The 19,117-nt window shown below is 42.0% G+C and overlaps 1 protein-coding gene across 1 annotated transcript; it reads left to right on the top strand.

The window, feature by feature from the left end:
* Positions 1 to 1,062: 1,062 nt before the first annotated feature.
* Positions 1,063 to 18,158, top strand: LOC309699695 (uncharacterized protein). Its single transcript, XM_082522825.1, has 7 exons — positions 1,063 to 1,159; positions 12,030 to 12,211; positions 12,396 to 12,621; positions 12,729 to 12,795; positions 13,203 to 13,346; positions 14,137 to 14,286; positions 15,110 to 18,158. Exons 2-7 carry the CDS (start codon positions 12,078 to 12,080, stop codon positions 15,241 to 15,243), a joined length of 855 nt encoding a protein of 284 aa, XP_082378951.1. The 5' UTR covers positions 1,063 to 1,159; positions 12,030 to 12,077; the 3' UTR covers positions 15,244 to 18,158.
* The last annotated feature ends 959 nt before the right edge of the window (positions 18,159 to 19,117 follow it).

The raw sequence follows: 19,117 nt of genomic DNA, 5'->3' as shown, positions 1-19,117 counted from the left end.
AACATTGCAAGTGAACAATCACCTTCTCCTGACGTCATCCGCGACCTCGAAAAAAGCAAACGCCTTCAAAAAATCTACTTCACTTGCGAGAAGAGAAACCACCTCTGTAAGGACAATATGTATAATGCTTACCGTTTATTAAGAAAAAGTATCCTGAAATTCAAAGAATTCAAGTTCCTGGATCGGCGGACAGAAGAGGTTTCTCCATTTCTGTGTTAAAAGTGTGGACTTCAAACTACCAGTTTTTAAATTGTGTTGATAGGCCACATAAAACCAGAGTTATGATTAAAAAATATGCGCAATGTTTTTTTTCCTGAATACTAACGTTGTGTTTACAGCGGGAAGGGAAGCACTTGAAAGTATTCTCTGTTTGTGACAAAAAAAAAAAGACAGAAAGCAAAAACCTTGGTTTTCTATTAGTGGAAAAAAATTCTACTTTTTTATACTCGAGTTTTATGTTTTTTGTCTGATTTGAGATCAATTGTTTTAATATAGTATTTCAAAATGAAAAAATAGCTGTAAATTTTGACATGTTAAGGTGTGCTGAAAAGAATGATACCAAACAAGACAAGATAAACGGTTTTTAAAGGTGAAATGTAGAAGTAAAATCCAAAGCAGACAAAAATACCTATTATACCTAGCATTTAGTCACTTTTATAAAGGTTTTATGAACCCATAAATTGAGGGAAAAAATACTGGGCCAAGAATGGACCCCTGAGTCATTCCACATAAGAGCAGGGTTTTTATGAGGAAATTTGTACCCCAGCCTAACTGTAAAGTTAACTACTGTGCCATTTCAGTTCTGTGCTGTGCTTTATAACTTTAAATAATTTGTGATATTTTTTCTAATACAAGTTTCAACAGGACTTAAGTAAAAGGGAGTTTAGAAATCTGTCTACAGTTGGATAAAACTTTTGGAACAATATTTATGGTTAGCAGGAACAGTGTGAAGCCTTCTATAAATAACAGTGCATGAAATATCTTTCAATTTGCGAGAAGGAACAATGTCCTGGATTGATTGTGCATCGATCCATTGGTAATTCCTCAGGGCTCCACTAGAGGGATTCGCGCCTCTTGTCCTTCACTCTGTACAGACGAGTGAAAGCCAGCGCTTTGTGTCAGTATCATCATTCATCTCTCCTCGTTTCCCCTGTTTAAGGTAACTGCACGCACAGAACTCTGTGTATTACAGTTGACTATTAGCCCACCATCATTGTTTATTGTAAGGAAAGAGGTGACTTGTGGACAGTTTTTGCTGAGAAGTTTCAGCTGAACTCCGTTGCTGTTTAAGCTAGCTTTCACTGGTGTCCCGCCTTATTGAATGACAGTTTTTCTGCCACTATCTGTATTTAAGTTAACTACTGAAAGACATATACAGTGCATAAAGTATTATTTCATTACTGTTGAAAGTCAGCGAATGTGTCAGCTAACATATGTGAGTTAAAAAGATGTATTTACCTTATGTTACAGTTCAAGTTGTGCACCGTCTAAATACTCTCATAAGTTAAAACAGGGCAACTTAGTTTGGAAACTGTGGTCCTGAGACTGAGTGTATCCATGCAGAGAGAATATGGTTTGGGTTGTGTTGTTTTTGTAACACTCAATACAGACGAGTGAAAACGAGATCTGCGTGTCACTATCATTCATTCAGCTCTCATCATTATTTCCACTTTTTAAGGGCACAAAAATACCAGCAATCTTTACATAATGTTTTGTAAATTCGCACAAATGGGAATAATGGCGTTAAATGTTTTTCAGTAACTAGTAATCTAACTAATTAGTATTTCTGTTGTTACAATGGTGTTGCTATTACTAACAAGAAAATGCAGTGCGGTCAACACACAGAGGGTTGAAGCTGTCTTTAGTTCACAAATATTTAAGAGAAACCGGCCAAATTATAAGCCTGAAGACAAGACGTTAATGAAGAACACAGATGTAAGAGCGGTCAGACTCAGGACAGATAACTGGCAAATTTTTATTATAACTCTGTATCTTGGAAGGACTGAAATAATGTTTCAGTATCTAACATTTGATCTGTGAGTTTATTCTCCCAAAACAATACTTTTATTGTTTTGACATTTACAAACTGAGGTTATTTTGTATTATGAATATGACCTTCTGAATTTACTGAACCTTCCTGCCTTCTTGGGGCCATTTGTTGCCACTTACATGTGTTAAATGGCTGCCATTTCCACTGTGTTCAGTGGAATATAACCAAACTTGTTAAAGGATAGTTTTTTTCTGTCCGATTTAATATTTCAGTGTTAATTTCTTAAATCAGCCTAAAATGGCTGAGCAGCAAAAATCCCCACACCCATACCCCTAGTGGTCATTTTGTGCCCGTTGACTTCCATTATAAACGCTATTTTTCACGGCTAAAAAATTACGGTCAAAGGGATCGTCATGAATCCAGCTTAGGTTTCGTTTTGTACTAGAGGCCTTAGAGTTGTAATTTTTTTATTTGTCCACCAGGTGGCGCCCTTGTTTCACATTTGACGCCTGCTCGGAAATACCCCTTTCCAGCGGCCTGCTCGAGACACACTCGCGGGAAAAGGCACACTCATTCCCCGCATGCAGCGGGAGCTCGGCCCGCTGACCGGGCTGGACCATTTCCTTCCCTTAGGATCGTTTGATGGCGCTTTTTTTTAAAAAAATCAACAGGAAATGACGTATTTGTTTTCACGTGGTAGCGGAAGTGTGTGCTGCAGACACGGAAACCGAACCATATGCCCCGGCGCTGCGCGAGACACACCCGCGGCAGAGGCACTCCTCCCCGGGGAGCTGGAGCAGCAGCGCCGCCTGGAGACCATTTTTGGCTTCTGCAAAAAAAATTAAAAATGGATCGAAATGAATGTTGGTGTCAATCTTTTGTCCATCTAAAGGCCTAATTATAATAACAATAAAATTTTACTTCAAATGGTTTTTTTAAAAAAAATATTTAGTTTTTCTGTTTTTTGGGGCTGAAAAACAGGGCGCTCATGTAATACAACTGGGATTTAAAGGGTTAAAACAACGAAAATATAATTAAAACTTTATATGAATATTTCAGGGAGAAGTAGTTTTAAAAGACTGACCAATTTAAAGTGAAAAAAAAATTATATTTAATATTTTTATTGCACTTTTTGGGGAATTGTCCTTAGGCATGCATTTTTTAATGTGCTCCTGCAAAAAAAAATAATGGCAGGTCAAAATGAATGTTGGTGCCAATCTTTGGTCCATCTGAAGGCCTAATTATAATAACAATCAAATATTACTTCAAATGGTTTTTTTTGAAAATATTTAGTTTTTTTGTTTTTTGGGGCTAAAAAAACAGGGCGCTCATGTAATTAAACTACGATTAAAAATAAATAAATAATTAAAATATATTTAAAACTTTATATAAATATTTCAGGGAGAAGTAGTTTTAAAAGATTGGCTAATTTAAAGTGGAAAAAAATATGAATATATAATGTTTTTATAGCAGTTTTTGGGGCGTGGCACAAAATGGTCATTAGGGATAAGGGTGTGCGCTTTATTAAAAGAAAACAGGAAATAACTTTTTGGTGCCACTTTGACTTCTTTTTGATATATTTAACATTTAATTAGTACAAGAACAACATTTAAATGGCATATAAACGTAATGTTAGGAAAATATAGAAAACGGATAACAAAAGGTCAAAGGAACAGCTATTCAGTGTGACTGACAGGTGATCTCCGTGCAAAGTAAAAACAGCACAACTGTGAGCTCTCAGCAACTCCCATCTCAACAATGATGTAGACAAAAAAAAGTGGAAAATAAAACACACATTTTAACCAATTGTCCATCAGTGGCTTCTGTCTATTTCAGTGTAATGAACTCTGCAGTATCTTCATGATCCAAAAAATCAAGTCCAGCATAGAGCGGCTGAGTGAATGTGGTCTGGACTCTGTGGAGGAGAGTCATGGTTTCAGAGACGCTGTAGAAAGACAGAATACCTGCTCTGTGATCCAGGTACACTCCTACTCTGGAGGACCGAGGGCCTGAGAGGACAGTTTGGATTTTGTTGTGCCAAAATTCATATTTGTTGATATAACACTTCAGTGACCACGATTTTTGATTGAATCCAAAAAAACACGTCTGATTTTCCTACTCTTCGGATATTATTGTATGTGACTGCTACTTCAACTCCTTTTCCTCTCCACTCCACCTCCCAGTAATAACGTCTAGTCAGACTCTCTTTACTCAGGATCTGAAGCCATCCAGTAAATCTGTCTGGATGATCAGAATAGGATTGTTCTTCTTTGGTATACATAGCTTTTCTGTTCCCCTCAGATAATAACAGATGTGTGTTTGCTGTGTTTGGATCCAGTGTGATTTCACTTGAATATTTTAAGAATCCAGCTCTGGTCTTTGGCTCTGGTGGTGACAGTAAAACATCCTCTTCAGTGACTTTTATTTTTGCAAGTCAAATTCGGTACAAATATGACTTTTATTTTGTAGTACTTCACAATAAAGCCTATCAGATAAATGATTTAGCACCAACCTAAAAATAAACAAACCATATAGACTTTAACAAAATTAAGATTAAGAAACTGCCATGAAATCTTCTGTAAAGATGATCTAAATATTGCATAATCCATGAGCCCAAGTTCATCGAGCAAGAACAAGGATTTATATCTTCATACCCTGAAACACGTCTGCTAGAAGTAACCTGTGAAGCTCTTGTCTGACCTGAAACTGTTTCAATCCCCCTTAAACAACAAAATGACTGGATGTGCATCAGTGAGGGTGGTGTCTGCCCATCATTATGGGCAGCATTATTATTGAGATCTGATAATGCTGTTGCACACCATTATCAGATCTCAATGTTTCCTTCTTTGGAGTCAGAGTGGTATGATTTGGACCGATAATTGAACTGGGACGAGAAATGAAGGGTTTTGCTTCAGGAGCCAACGTGGTGTCTGCACCTCCCTCAGGGGAATACAGGAAGGCGATGTTTATCTTTAATCTGTTAAAAACTAACAGAAACACTATAATGTGACATCCCTGCTCTACAGGATGTGAGGAGAGTGATGTGGAGTGCTTTTGTGTCTGACATAAACATGTGAAACCAGTTCAGACTAAAGAGTGAAACGCTCCTACGAGCGCCTTCAGACTGGTGAGCAAAGCACATGGAAGAGCTGCAGGTAGATGCAGGTGTGGCTGGTTGAGCGAAAGATGAATGAGTGAATCTTTTGTCCTGGGCAGGTATTTGTGTAGGAGGCTGTCATCAGGAGGAAGTGAGTTACCTGTAGATCAAGTTAGCAAGCGGGCGCTCATTCACATGTTTTCATACAGAGGAATGAGTAACTCCCTGGATTTGATCCAGAATGGCTGCTGAGTTGCTAGACTTGCTTCTAGAAGGACTTTCGAGTCCACAGCAGGTGCTCGAGTTCATGGACAAATTTCACTTCAGCCTGGAAATGTGAACATCGGGGTGCGACGAGAGGAAACTGTCAGTCTGTGGGCTTAATCGTCTGGAAGTCAAACATATGTTTACCACATTTCAAGCTCCGATTTCAAAGAATCAGAGCTCAAATATGTTTGGGTTTAAATTTGAAGCTATCAAGTGTTTAATCAAGGTGACCTTGAGAATCGTCAGTAAAAGACATTATCATGAAATAATGGGACTCCTGCGTGCGAGCTGCACTAACTTCAGATTTGACCTGAATAAGATTTTAATATGTAGGCCAGCGTGACCTAATAGGACAATGAGAAGCTCAGAGTGGCTAAACGGACTAAACACAGGCGGAGCAGTCGTGTCAGTCGGGGTGTGTCGCTGGGAAGCTATTTGTGTACAGACACAGACACACACAGACATACACCACCCGAGGCATCTCTGTTTGAATACTCACATTTGTGTTAAAGGTGTAGAGAAAGTGTCTGTTTCTGTTGGCGTGTTTTTGTAAACCTTCCTGTTTAACACCCGCAGACTGTTAAACACACAATATGCAATCAGAGTGCATTCAGAAAGGTGACAGGCTCTCGTTTACCTTATTTCAGACCATGAAAAGCTCCTTAAATAAACAGGGAACATTGCTGGAATATAAATCCCTCCTTTGTCCTCAGAGAAAAGATGCCCGGACTCATCTTAAGCCAGCTAAGCTTTCGCCATTGTTGCAGATTCTCGGTCTACCCGCTGCACCAAGACGAGGATAATGTAATGTTGACATAAAGTGCAGCCCTCTCTGCAGAAGCCAAGAAGCTGTCTGATTGCAAGTGCACGTCCGTGCTGCAACTGATCATCTTAATTTAACTCTGCAAAATGTTCTGCAAGAGGAGGTTGTTTTACACCAAATAACAGTTTTATGGGTCCCTGCAGGTCCTTTTAAAGTAGTTTAAAACCCTCCAAAAGTAACCATGAGCAGGATGCCAAAGACATCTTTGATTGTGCTGAAGAGATTTCAGCTGAAGTTAAACTAAGGCCGGGCTCATGTAATACCAGTTTGCTTCAATCTTGTGCTCTTGATTTCCTGGTTTCAGTGTTTTTACTGTTTGCTCATCTTGTTTTATAAGGAAAGTCCACTTTAAGAAAAGGAGAGTAATACCAGAAGAACAATCCTGAACATGTTTCGGGCTTAAAACACTAGCAGACTGTTGTGATTCCTTCACCTTCACCTCCTCCGTCCTCTTTGCTCTGGTGACGCTGTGTTCCCAAGCCAGCTGAGAGCTTGTGTCCTCCTAACGAGGTGCCCAGGAGGCATCCACACCCCATCCTGAACCACCTCAGGGTTCCTGTCAGTGTGGAGGACGCCCCTGAGTAACCGAGCTCCTCAACTCTTTTCCCCTTAAGATGGTATTAGACCAACTCCCTTGTACCCTTAATGATGAGTTCTGTCACCTGTACATGAATTTGAAAAACTTACAGAAGTCCTGTCGCCTTCTTTTTAAGCTCGTTAGACTACTGTGACCTTATGACCAAGAATCTACACGGACGAACAGGTTCTGTTTTTTTTTCCGAGGACAGCTGTGTAGGCAGCGACCACGCTCATCTGTTGTTATGAAGTATGACAGAAACTACTCGGTTCAGAAAATAGAAACAAAGCTAAATCCTTGTAAGCATCAAAGGTGAAAAGAGTTAAGCCTCAGCAAACCCGCTGCGTGGGACACTGCATGGCACGGTGACGTCACACGGTCACATCCATTTATCACTGCTGTTAGCCGCAGCAGCATTCTGCAGACCGACGGGCGTCGCCACTCAGACAAACCTCCACATCATGAGAATTTGAGCATTTTCCACAAAGTTTCATCTTTTTCACACTGTTGCCGCATGTCCGTCTGTGTAATGTGTGAGCTCCTGGTGCATTGTTAAGACTGCAGTTAAACCCACACGATGGTACACTCACGTCTCTAACCGAGCTGCAGCATCAAAACACACAAAGTTGTAAAATGTGAGACATGCAGGACTGCGGCGGCTCACGACAGCACATGTGACGTCATTTTGGAAAATGATAAATGGTCTGGCTCTTATGCAGCACTCAAAGCTCTCCATGCAACAGGCGTTTTTCTCTACGCCAGAGTGCTGTGTCTGACATTCACACATGAGCTGCTCTACATGTGGCTCAGGCGGTAGAGCCACAGTTTGACATTAACTCTGTCGTGAGGTGCCGTTTACCATGTCTCGTTTCAAGAGTCTCTACCCCGCCTCTTAGGGAGAGACCGGTCACCCTTCAGAGGAAGCTCATCTCTGCTGACCCGTGTCATAACAGGAACACAATCACACACTCTGATGAAGCTCCAGTGTGTGTTTGCGTTCAGGGTTTGAAGAATTCCTGTCATTCATGAAATTCTGTCCTGTAAACCAACCAGCGCCTCTTACTCCAGCAACAATGCATGATGGGATACAATGCGAGGATAGTGACCCTTGGTTGTACATTACTCGCAGTGAGGCATTGTGGGATACTTTGAGTGTACTATATACAGTGGGGCAAAAAAGTATTTAGTCAGCCACCGATTGTGCAAGTTCCCCCACTTAACCTTCCTGCCTTCTTGGGACCTTTTTGTGCCACTGCTATGTGTTAAATGGCTGCCATTTCCACTGTGTTCAGTGGAATATAACCAAACTTGCCACAGGATAGTTTTTACCTGTCAATGTTAATATTCCAGTGTGAATTCCTTAAATCAGCCTAAAATGGCTGAGCAGCAGAAATCCCCACACCCATCACCCTGGGGACCATTTTCTGCCCATTGACTTCCATTATAAACGCTATTTTTCATCCCCAAATTATCATCATATGATTTTATTTTTTCTTCTTTTCTTGGATGTCAATGAAGACTCAGGGCCTTGAAGTTTGAATTTTTAAATTGCAAAAAAAATGCAAAAAAATAATGGCAGGTCAAAATGTATGTTGGTGCCAATCTTTGGTCCATCTAAAGGCCTACTTATAATGACAATCACATATTACTTCAACTGGTTTTTTGTGGAAATATTTAGTTTTGTTTTTTGTTTTTTGGGGCTTATAACACAGGGCACTCATGTAATAACACTGGGATTTGAAGGGTTAAAACAACAAAAATATAATTAAAACTGTACATGAATATTTCAGGGAGAAGTAGTTTTACAAGGTTGGCTAATTTAAAGTGTGTTAGGTGAGGCTGTGTGCAGACAGGAATAGGACCCAAGGTGCAGACTCCGGAGACAGAACTTAAACCAAAACAGCTTTAATGCTGAACGCAAACATGACATAACGGGAAAAAACTCAAACTAAACTTACACCGGTGGACAGGCAAAACACACAGCAAAATAAACGGTAGATCACGACACAGACACTAAGAAACACAGGGCTTAAATACACAGAGGGAACCATCAGGGAATGGGTAACAGGAGGGAAACACAGCTGGGGCAAATCAGGCCTAACGAGACAAGGGGAAGCAAAACCAGACACATTAACATCAGACATGGACTTTCAAAGTAAAACAGGAAACATAACACAGACTCACGGGCAGGCACTATAACAAAGGGAACAGAGACGTGGGAACAGGGCAGACACAAACACTGACTGAACACGGGGAAATAGGAACTTAGGATACACATAGACGCGAACTAGACAAGGGGATGCAGGTGATAGGGGAGACAGAGCAACTAAAGAAGACAGAGACATAAGCCATAAGACAGAACTCAAAGAAACCAAAAACTAGAAAGTATAAATAATATCATAAACTCCAAAAACCCTGGGTCGACGACCCAGGCATCCTAACAAAGTGGAATAAAATATGGATATATGGTCTTTTTATAGCGTTTTTGGGCGTGGCTGAGAATGGTCCCTAGGGTAATGGGTGTGAGTTTTTTAAAGGATGGCAGGAGGGTTAAAATGATGACAGAGGTCAGTAATTTGCACCAGAGGTACACTTCAACTGTGAGAGACAGAATGTGAAAAAACAATCCATGAATTCACATGGTAGGATTTGTAAAGAATTTATTCGTAAATTAGGGTGGAAAATAAGTATTTGGTCACCTCAAACAAGGAAAATCTCTGGCTCTCACAGACCTGTAACGTCCTCTGTAAGAAGCTTTTCTGTCCCCCACTCGTTACCTGTATGAATGGCACCTGTTTGAACTCATCATCTGTATAAAAGACACCTGTCCACAGCCTCAAACAGTCAGACTCCAAACTCCGCCATGGCCAAGACCAAAGAGCTTTCGAAGGACACCAGGAAAAGTATTGTAGACCTGCACCAGACTGGGAAGAGTGAATCTACAATAGGCAAGCAGCTTGGTGTGAAAAAATCAACTGTGGGAGCAATCATCAGAAAATGGAAGACATACAAGACCACTGATAATCTCCCACGATCTGGGGCTCCACACAAGATCTCATCCCGTGGGGTCAAAATGATCATGAGAACGGTGAGCAAAGATCCCAGAACCACACGGGGGGACCTGGTGAATGACCTGCAGAGAGCTGGGACCAAAGTAACAAAGGTCACCATCAGTAACACACTACAACGGCAGGGAATCAAATCCCGCAGTGCCAGACGTGTTCCGCTGCTGAAGCCAGTGCATGTCCAGGCCCGTCTGAAGTTTGCCAGAGAGCACGTGGATGATACAGCAGAGGATTGGGAGAATGTCATGTGGTCAGATGAAACCAAAGTAGAACTTTTTGGTATAAACTCAACTCGTCGTGTTTGGAGGACGAAGAATGCTGAGTTGCATCCCAAGAACACCATACCTACTGTGAAGCATGGGGGTGGAAACATCATGCTATGGGGCTGTTTTTCTACCAAGGGGACAGGACGACTGATCCGTGTTAAGGACAGAATGAATGGGGCCATGTATCGTGAGATTTTGAGCCAAAACCTCCTTCCATCAGTGCGAACTTTGAAGATGAAACGAGGCTGGGTCTTCCAACATGACAATGATCCAAAACACACCGCCCGGGCAACAAAGGAGTGGCTCCGTAAGAAGCATTTGAAAGTCCTGGAGTGGCCTAGCCAGTCTCCAGACCTCAACCCCATAGAAAATCTGTGGCGGGAGTTGAAAGTCCGTGTCCCCAAAACATCACTGCTCTCTAGAAGATCTGCATGGAGGAATGGGCCAAAATACCAGCTACTGTGTGTGCAAACCTGGTAAAGACCTATAGTAAACGTTTGACCTCTGTTATTGCCAACAAAGGTTATGTTACAAAGTATTGTGTTGTATTTTTGTTATTGACCAAATACTTATTTTCCACCCTGATTTACGAATAAATTCTTTACAAATCCTACCATGTGAATTCATGGATTTTTTTTTTCACATTCTGTCTCTCACAGTTGAAGTGTACCTCTGGTGCAAATTACTGACCTCTGTCATCATTTTAGGTGGGGGAACTTGCACAATCGGTGGCTGACTAAATACTTTTTTGCCGCACTGTAAACCACAGTAACAGTCGCAGACTCAGGTCGTTCATCTGGTTTCGGTTAAACATTCTTTAATCCGCCACACCTGCTCGCTCATCCGCCTAGACCTGCCTGTGTGTGTGTGTGTGTGTGTGTGTGTGTGTGTGTGTGTGTGTGTGTGAAGTCATTTTGTTCCCTGCAGAAAGAAAAACACACACACCCTCACGATGCTTTAGTCTGCGGGGGTGATGAGGCGTGTGCGCCGCCGCGTACGAGCCGCTGACAGTCGTGTAGTAACAGCGAGCGCTCGTGTCGACGCCCGCAGTGTCTTCCTCCGTGTCCGCAACAGTAGCCAAGGCAAAGTTTTGCCACTGTTACCATGGCAACTATCGCTACAACACCCTCAAGGTGAAACTGCGTTTGTCTCTCAAGGCTGTCCATGAAAGTGGAATAAACATTGACTCACACGCGTTCGCAAACAATGAGAGAGACGTTTAATGTTCGCTGTGTTTGTGCAAACTGCAGGCTTTGATTGCGTTTAATTAATTTGATCCAAGCAGGAAAAACCCAGAATAACAGCTTTCATTGGCCCAGATAAGAGCAGCAGATTATTTCTTTATTCCTTTATCTTAAGTGAATGAGGAAGAACGTGTTGGCTTTTCTTCGACCTCGACTGTTCCAAATGCAAACTCTAATATTTGATCTTAAAGTGCAGTAAAAATGCAACTTTATCTGTAATCACTGGTCTTCATGTCGCATTCATGTCTGAATGTTTTCATGCGTTTTATCATTTAAATTAAAAGCAAAGTTTAAATTCAATCATAACACTGTTTAGGGAGGGAGGGGAAACAGGAGGACAAAGGAGGGAACAACTAAGCTGTAGTGCCTCTTCACCTCACTGTGCAATACCTTTGTAAATAGTCAACGGTGCAATAGACTCAATACTTGAAATGTGCAATTCACTTGTATTTTTATTTTTATTCCTATTTATTCTATTTATCCCCTTCGTATATTTTATTTATATCGTCTCTGTATTTATATATATGTGTGTGTGTATAACTCTGTAACTTCTGTCGGTGCTGTGCTTTTTTGGAAATCGAATTTCCCAGAGGAACCCACCCGAGGGATTAATAAAGTTCTATCTTATCTTATCTTATCTTATCTTATCTTATCTTATCTTATCTTAATCATCATGTATCCCTCTTTTGTTCTCCCTCAGTGTCTGCGGACGTTGACGGGTCACACCGGTGGGGTGTGGTGCAGTCAGATGGCGGCTACCACGGTGATCAGCGGCTCCACAGACCGGACGCTGCGCGTGTGGGACGCTGAAAGCGGCGAGTGCGTGCACACGCTTTACGGACACACGTCCACCGTGCGCTGCATGCATCTCAACGGCAACCGGTAACAGACTCACACACACACACACACACACACACACACACACAAATTAATGTTACACATGAACTCATAGAACTGGGTCAGCGCAGCTTTAACAGAGACACAAACACACACCTCTGGTTCACCTTGACCTGATTGGCTGTCACTGCAGCGATGTAATGCCTCTCTCTCTCTCTCTTTTTCTCAGGGTGGTGTCGGGCTCTCGGGACACCACGCTGCGCGTGTGGGACGTGTCGACTGGCCGCTGTGAGCACGTCCTGACTGGCCACTTGGCGGCGGTGCGCTGCGTTCAGTACGACGGGCGCCGCGTGGTGTCGGGCGGCTACGACTACATGGTGAAGGTGTGGGACCCCGAGACAGAGGTGTGCCTGCACACGCTGCAGGGACACACCAACAGAGTGTACTCGCTGCAGGTAAACACAGCGCAGGAGTCTTTAAACTGAGCTCTACATGAGGCGGTTTAGCATCTTTGAGCTCCTTGTTTTGGTTTTGACTCCACCTCTCCCACCCCTCTCTGCAGTTTGACGGCGTGTTCGTGGTGAGCGGCTCGTTGGACACTTCAATCAAAGTGTGGGACCCAGAGACAGGTAGACCTCACGGACTCTGTTTTCTCACTGTGAACCTGGAGTTATTTAATGAGTTTATTTCTGTATTCAGACACTAGGGGGCAGTAACTCTGGATGACGGGCTGTGTTTATCATTATTACTATAGATTTATTTTGCTTTACATATAACGCACAGGAACATAACTGAAACACGGCCGCCTCTTTCTCTGTGATAAATGAAGAAAAAAAACAAATATGGTTGATTTTTAATGGTTTGTGGCAAATAATGCAGAAAGCTGCTGCAATCGCCTCTTTTCACTTTTATCTAATTTAAACAGAATAAATACAGTGATGCTCAGAGCGCCCCCTGTTGGTGGTAACCTGCTGTAATCATATAAAAATGAAACGCATGGGTGCCAGTCTAAGCTAAACGAGTGTCTCTTGTTCAGGTGGGTGTGTCCACACGCTGACTGGCCACCAATCGCTGACCAGCGGCATGGAGCTTCGAGACAACATCCTGGTTTCCGGGAATGCCGACTCCACGGTGCGAGTGTGGGACATCCGGACAGGACAGTGTCTCCACACGCTGCAAGGTGAGAAGCTGGTAACGTCCCTTAGAGGGAATCTGTCCGATTAAACAATGAGAGCAGCTTGAAGGTGAGGGTCGCCGTGGAACTTCTGCGCCAGATCGCTGACTCGGCAATAAAACAGGCTGACTCAAAAGTCCGCAACCCGCTGGGAGGAAGTGAGGAAACAGGGGGCATTGTAAAGGCTCTGAGATGACGTGAATAATCATGTTAAGGTCTGAGGCAGAAAGTGAACCTGAGCTGTGGTCAGACTCGTGAGAAATAAAACAAACCACAGGGTGTTTGTTGGTGTTCTGAGGATACTTTCATGCAAAGTCTGTGACGGCCTGTTTAGTCTTTTATGGTTGTGGATTTCACAACGTTTGCTTTTCATCTGTTCAGCTCACATGTGCGGGAAATTCGAGCCACATGGATTTAGCCAGAAAGTACAGCTAAAGGGAATGTGAGTGGTTTCAAGGGTTTTTGGTGACTGGATGAAAAATTGGACTCGCTGCCAGTGGTATTGAACTTTATTTTCTGGGACTGTAAATGTCCATGTAATTTCTCTCTTTTTTTCTTTTTGGAAATCTGTCCAGCAGTAAATATTTTAAGCAGCAAATATTTTAGAGCCAAAGAAGGAGGAAATGATTCAATATGAGAATTTACAACTCAGTGAAATCAGGTTATATCAAGATGCACATGCTGACGCTCATATAAGAAAGGATGCATAAAGTGATACCGCTGAGAAGAAAGGCTGCTCATGTAAAGACAACTGGTTGAGGTCAAGGGTCACGGTGTAATGATGCGTACTTTTCAGGTCCCAACAAGCACCAGTCGGCGGTGACGTGCCTGCAGTTCTGTCGTGGCTTGGTCCTGTCCAGCTCTGACGATGGGACGGTCAAACTGTGGGACCTGCGGACCGGAGCTTGGCTGCGGGACGTGGTGGCGCTGCAGAGCCGAGGATCAGGTGAGGGGTTCGCGCCACCTTAGGTCGCTAGGGAAAAATGTATTTTTCTGGCTGTTACTGAGTCAATTCATTTGCAAAGAGGTATGTGGTGCTTGCTTTTCTGTTTGTTTGTTTTTTGCTAGAAGGCTGCTGTGATTGCCATTCACTGAATTGTAGTGAAAGTTTGAAAATGCACAAAGTGGAAACACAGGGGTTTCTTTCACTTTGAAGGCAGTCAGTCACTTTTTCCATCCTGCACAGCTGGAAACGTGCATGACAGCACAACGTTTAATTTGTAAGCAAGCAGCCTGTATCCCATTCGCACTGCACTTTTCACAATTTCACTCGTGATTGGTGAGTGGTTTGCCTTCCATGCAGATTACAGGTTACCGTGGCGGTCTGCTAGCAACTAAATCAGTCACAGTGTGGTGTTCGGTGTAGCTCATATACCTCTTTGGAACCAGTTTCACCCAATCTTGTCAGAAAGTACACGTTTCTATAGCAACCCGTGTTTCCCAGTCCAACAAATACACAAATTAAAAATGAATAAATTCTCAACTTCATCATCATATAAAATGATACAAAGAAGATATTTTTAGTAACTGACTCAATTATATATTATGTGGTTTTTTGTAATGTCAACATTTTAATGTAGAACTAACAAACAGATTAAATACATTCACATTTCAGTAGAAAAGACGCTAAATGAACTGTAATGGTGCAGGTAGATGCAGTATTCACTCTGTTATTAAATATTAAGAAAAGATATACGTACCTGAACTTTATTTATGTCCTCACCTGTTATCACATATCTGTGGCTAAACCAATCACGTCTTTGATCCAGGTGGAGTCGTGTGGCGAATCAGAGCGTCCGACACTCGCCTGGTGTGCGCCGCCGGCAGCAGAAACGGCACTGAGGAGACCAAACTTCTCGTGCTGGACTTTGACCTGGACGAAAAGAAGAAAGAGACGGACTGAGGAGGAAGTGACATCATCAAACGCGGTTAAAGCCCAGATTTTGTTGTTTTTTTAAAGGATTTGGGGGTCGGCTATTTTATTTCATTTTTTTTAAAGAAAAGTAACAGAAACTCATCACACTTTGACTTTTTTGACCAAAGTCCTGACTGGATCCGACTCTTCTCGTCAGTCAAACTGATAGATGTGAATGTTACAGCTCGTCTCTGATTGGCTGGCAGAGGCGGGTGGATGAACCCAGTGTGGATAATTCAAACAGTGTGACTGATAAATCCACAAGGACAAAAAACATGGATGTAAATGGACAAACAAGTGCATTTATTTCAATCAAAATGGCCCAGAGAGGACGGCTTGTAAGAGAAGTGTTGGATTTCTTGAATGTATCCAATGAGAGGAAGAACGAGGGCAAACAATTTGTTTTTGTTTGTTTGTTTGTTTTGCTGCTGAACCAACAAGGAGGTCAAAGATGCTGTTTAACCAATGCAAATGTACCAAATCTTGGCAGCTGGAGAGACACGGGCAACTTTTAGAGGCAACAGCGATGAGCGATGTCACAGCATATAAACCAAACCTCACATTTAGTCAGTATTTTTTTTAAACCATCACATTGTTTCACATTTATTCTCAGCAGCTGAGCCAAATTCTTCATCTCTGTTGCCTCTAAACAGCGTGTTTTGATCCTGCGGCAGAGTTACATGCTTGGTGCTTGGGATTCGTTGGAAACGGTGAAATTCGGGAATTAAAGCTTCTTTTCCCATCATTAAAAAGAGGGAAGACTAAACCCTCGAAACATGTTGGCCACAGGCAGAGCCTCACATCTGCAATGGTTGTAACACTGGAAACTTTGTCAAGCTTTACAGAAACATTATTTTTAAAGAGAGAAAGGCGATTACTCTGGTTTACTGCACGCTAAATCACTCGCAGACGCACATGTCCAAATGATTTATGCCGCAGTTTTACTTGTAGTGCAACAACTTTCTGCCAAAAACCTAAACATTTTCAAAGGGGTGGCACCGGCTGCTGCTCAGCTCTGGCATTAGCCTGTTTCTGTTGAGACACTGAAGTATTAAAGTGGGGAAAGCACAGGAGTTAACAGTTCAAAAGGTGGCTGACTTCCATTTAGCGCCTTCAGTTTCAGGGTTGTGGTTATTTACTCGCCGTCAGGGCTGGAGGGGGTGGGGGCTGCACACACGAGCTTTTGTAAGTACGGAGTTATTGTTGCTGTTAAACTCATTCTGTGTGTGAGAGAGGCCTTTTTTCTGCTCAGTATTAATGAGAGAGTCTTGAATGTTTTAAAAGCTTAGGCTTCGGTCACGCAGGCTTAGAGAGCAGTTGTTGATACTATGGAAACCTCTGGTTGCTAGGGGAAATTGCATATTCCCCTGACTGGTTGCTAAGTGATTGCTGACTGCTGCTAGGTACTATTTTATTATATGTATCATTTTTCTTCCTTCTGCACACCTGTCATTCATTCAGCTGTGCAGAGGTTATGAACCACTTACCTGTTGTGAAATTGATCACGAAGGCTGAGCTGCACCACCTTGTGACTGTGTTGCTAGCAAATTGTTGTGGTCACCCGTAGTTCGCTTGGAAGTTGCCAACTTGTCTGCAAACACTAGCCAACTGCTCCCCAACACAAAACAGAAAATTTGCTTCTTACTACGTACATTTCAAAAGGTTCAACTTTTATTTCGAAGGTGAACTATCTCTGTTTCCAGTTTGTGTTGTGCTTCTCAGTTTAACAGCTGCATAGTTGGTGATGTTTGCAGACAAGGCGACGCCTTCCTTGCAAACTACAGGCAGTTGCTAGAAACTACTCTCCAACGAGTCTGGGAATACACATTTTTCCATAGCGACCAGTAGTTGCCACGGAATCGCACACCACTCTCTAAGACCTGAATGACTGGGGCCTCTCCTGCCTTTACACATAGCTGCTAACATTAGCATTAACACAGTTTTTAAAATAAAGAAGAGAAAAGTGAAAACGACCCTTGAACACTTCACATGACCTCGGTGAACATTTTCTGCCTCCATGGATAAAATATTTTTATACCTAAGTAATTATGTGCTTTTACTTTAAGTCATATTACAGACATAAAATAAAACCTGTTTTGTTTCTCATTAGAGAACAAAGCAGGTTTTAAAGAGCCACATTTATGCTCTGAGTCTGCTCTCCACATTATGTTTTCCAGCCACCTTTTGATGTCTTTCTATGATTTATCAGATAATCAGCATTAAGTCTGATCAGTGGTTTGTGTATATTTTTTAGGACATTTTTCCACCCTGTATTTTGTATCATTTTTCCCTCTCACCTTCTTGTGCAGGACTAAGCTGATTGATGAGGAGATGTTTAGCGGCCTAGTGTTAGCTACAGTTTTTGTTGTTAAGCTTTCCTCAGACTGTGTGTTTATGTAAAGTGCACAAAAACTCTTTGACGTGCATCGACTTTATTGTTATTAGTTTGTACTTTCGTCACGACTTCACATTAGAAACTTGCATTGCACTACATTATATGTTCCATTACTTTTTTAAGTTGTGTTTTTCCCAACCCACTGCCGCAGCACATGGGGTCACTCCGCATGTTTTTCTAAGCTTGTGAAATATTTAGAAAAATAAGATAAATAATTAAAAACAATTCCTCTTTACCGATATTAATCCGATAAGCTGCTGTTGCCAGGCAACAACCCACGAGCAAGTTGCTCTATTGTTCATTTCCCCTGACAACAGGTGATACGTTTCAGGCAGGAGAGTTGACCTTTTTGCAGGTGTGAGGCTCTCTGACGATGTAATCATGTAAAATAATGTAAATACAAGAGGATGTACATATTCAGCTTTTTATAAGAACACAGCAGAGAAAATATTGTCGTGGATGGAGGGATGACTCTGAATCAATAAAGATGAGTTTTATAAAGTGCTGACTGCTTGTCTTTTGTGTTTTAAACATTGCTTTTGAAATGTGATGGGAGTTTTCTGCTGCTTTTCTTACAGCTCCTTTGACTTTTATTATGAAAAACTCAAACCAAAGTGACCCAGAAGAATTTGTAACTCAGTTTTATGGTAGTTGGATTTCACTCTTGATGCACACCTGTGTTGTATTAACACTGCAGGTTATGTGTCTGCAATTTACAGATGTCCTCTAAACGTTTCACCTGCAGCTGATCATAAAGAGGAGAGCACCAAATGTCCAAACATGAGTGAGCTGAAGGTGTCTGCCACTGAAACCAAATAATTAAAAACAAAACAAAAACCACTTTAAATGAGGCTGTGGTCAGAGTTTTAGTTAAGCACTTAGTAGTACTTCCTAAATACACGGGGAAACCCACTGATGTTGATGAATGTCCTCACAAAGACGGCCAAATGCCGTGTACACAGAGCTGCTTTGAGGTAAACTCTGGTTTACCAAAGTAAAAGAATGGCTCATACGACCTCAATGAAGTCGTCACTTGAAATTTACAGGTGAGCTGAATGCTGACAAGCACACATCGTTCTCTTCCTTCCTTCCTTGGTCATTTTAATGTTTGTTTACTGCAAACGCTCATATTCAACAAGAGGAAAAGAAACTGGCTAGAAGGGGGACAAGGAGAGGAGGGAGAGAAGGAAAGGAGGAAGGAAAAGATGGGGGAGGAGGGATGGAGGAAGGTAGGAAGGGAAAAAATGGGAGAGGGAAAAGGAAGGAAAAATGGAAGAGGAGGGAAAAAGGAGGAAGGAAAAGATGAAAGAAGAGAGTAAAAGGAAAAATATGAGAAAGGAAGGAGAAGAGACTGACAGATGGAAGTGAACGTAAAGCCACGTTGAACTTGGAAATGTAGCAAGCTCTAACGTCAGCTTGAGGTTTTTCGGACCAACTTCACTGGTACGAGACTGAATCTGATCTCCG

This window comes from Aulonocara stuartgranti (genome assembly GCF_965226115.1).
Source record: "Aulonocara stuartgranti genome assembly, chromosome: 3".
NCBI lineage: Eukaryota > Metazoa > Chordata > Actinopteri > Cichliformes > Cichlidae > Aulonocara > Aulonocara stuartgranti.
This window is presented reverse-complemented; position numbering and strand designations above follow the sequence as displayed.

Excerpts from the sequence above, each read along its gene's own strand:
- LOC309699695 (XM_082522825.1), top strand. The coding sequence starts at position 12,078 with ATGGCGGCTACCACGGTGATCAGCGGCTCCACAGACCGGACGCTGCGC. Across the intron at positions 12,796-13,202 it reads AGTGTGGGACCCAGAGACAG|GTGGGTGTGTCCACACGCTG; the intron begins GTAGACCTCACG and ends TCTCTTGTTCAG. Across the intron at positions 13,347-14,136 it reads GTGTCTCCACACGCTGCAAG|GTCCCAACAAGCACCAGTCG; the intron begins GTGAGAAGCTGG and ends CGTACTTTTCAG.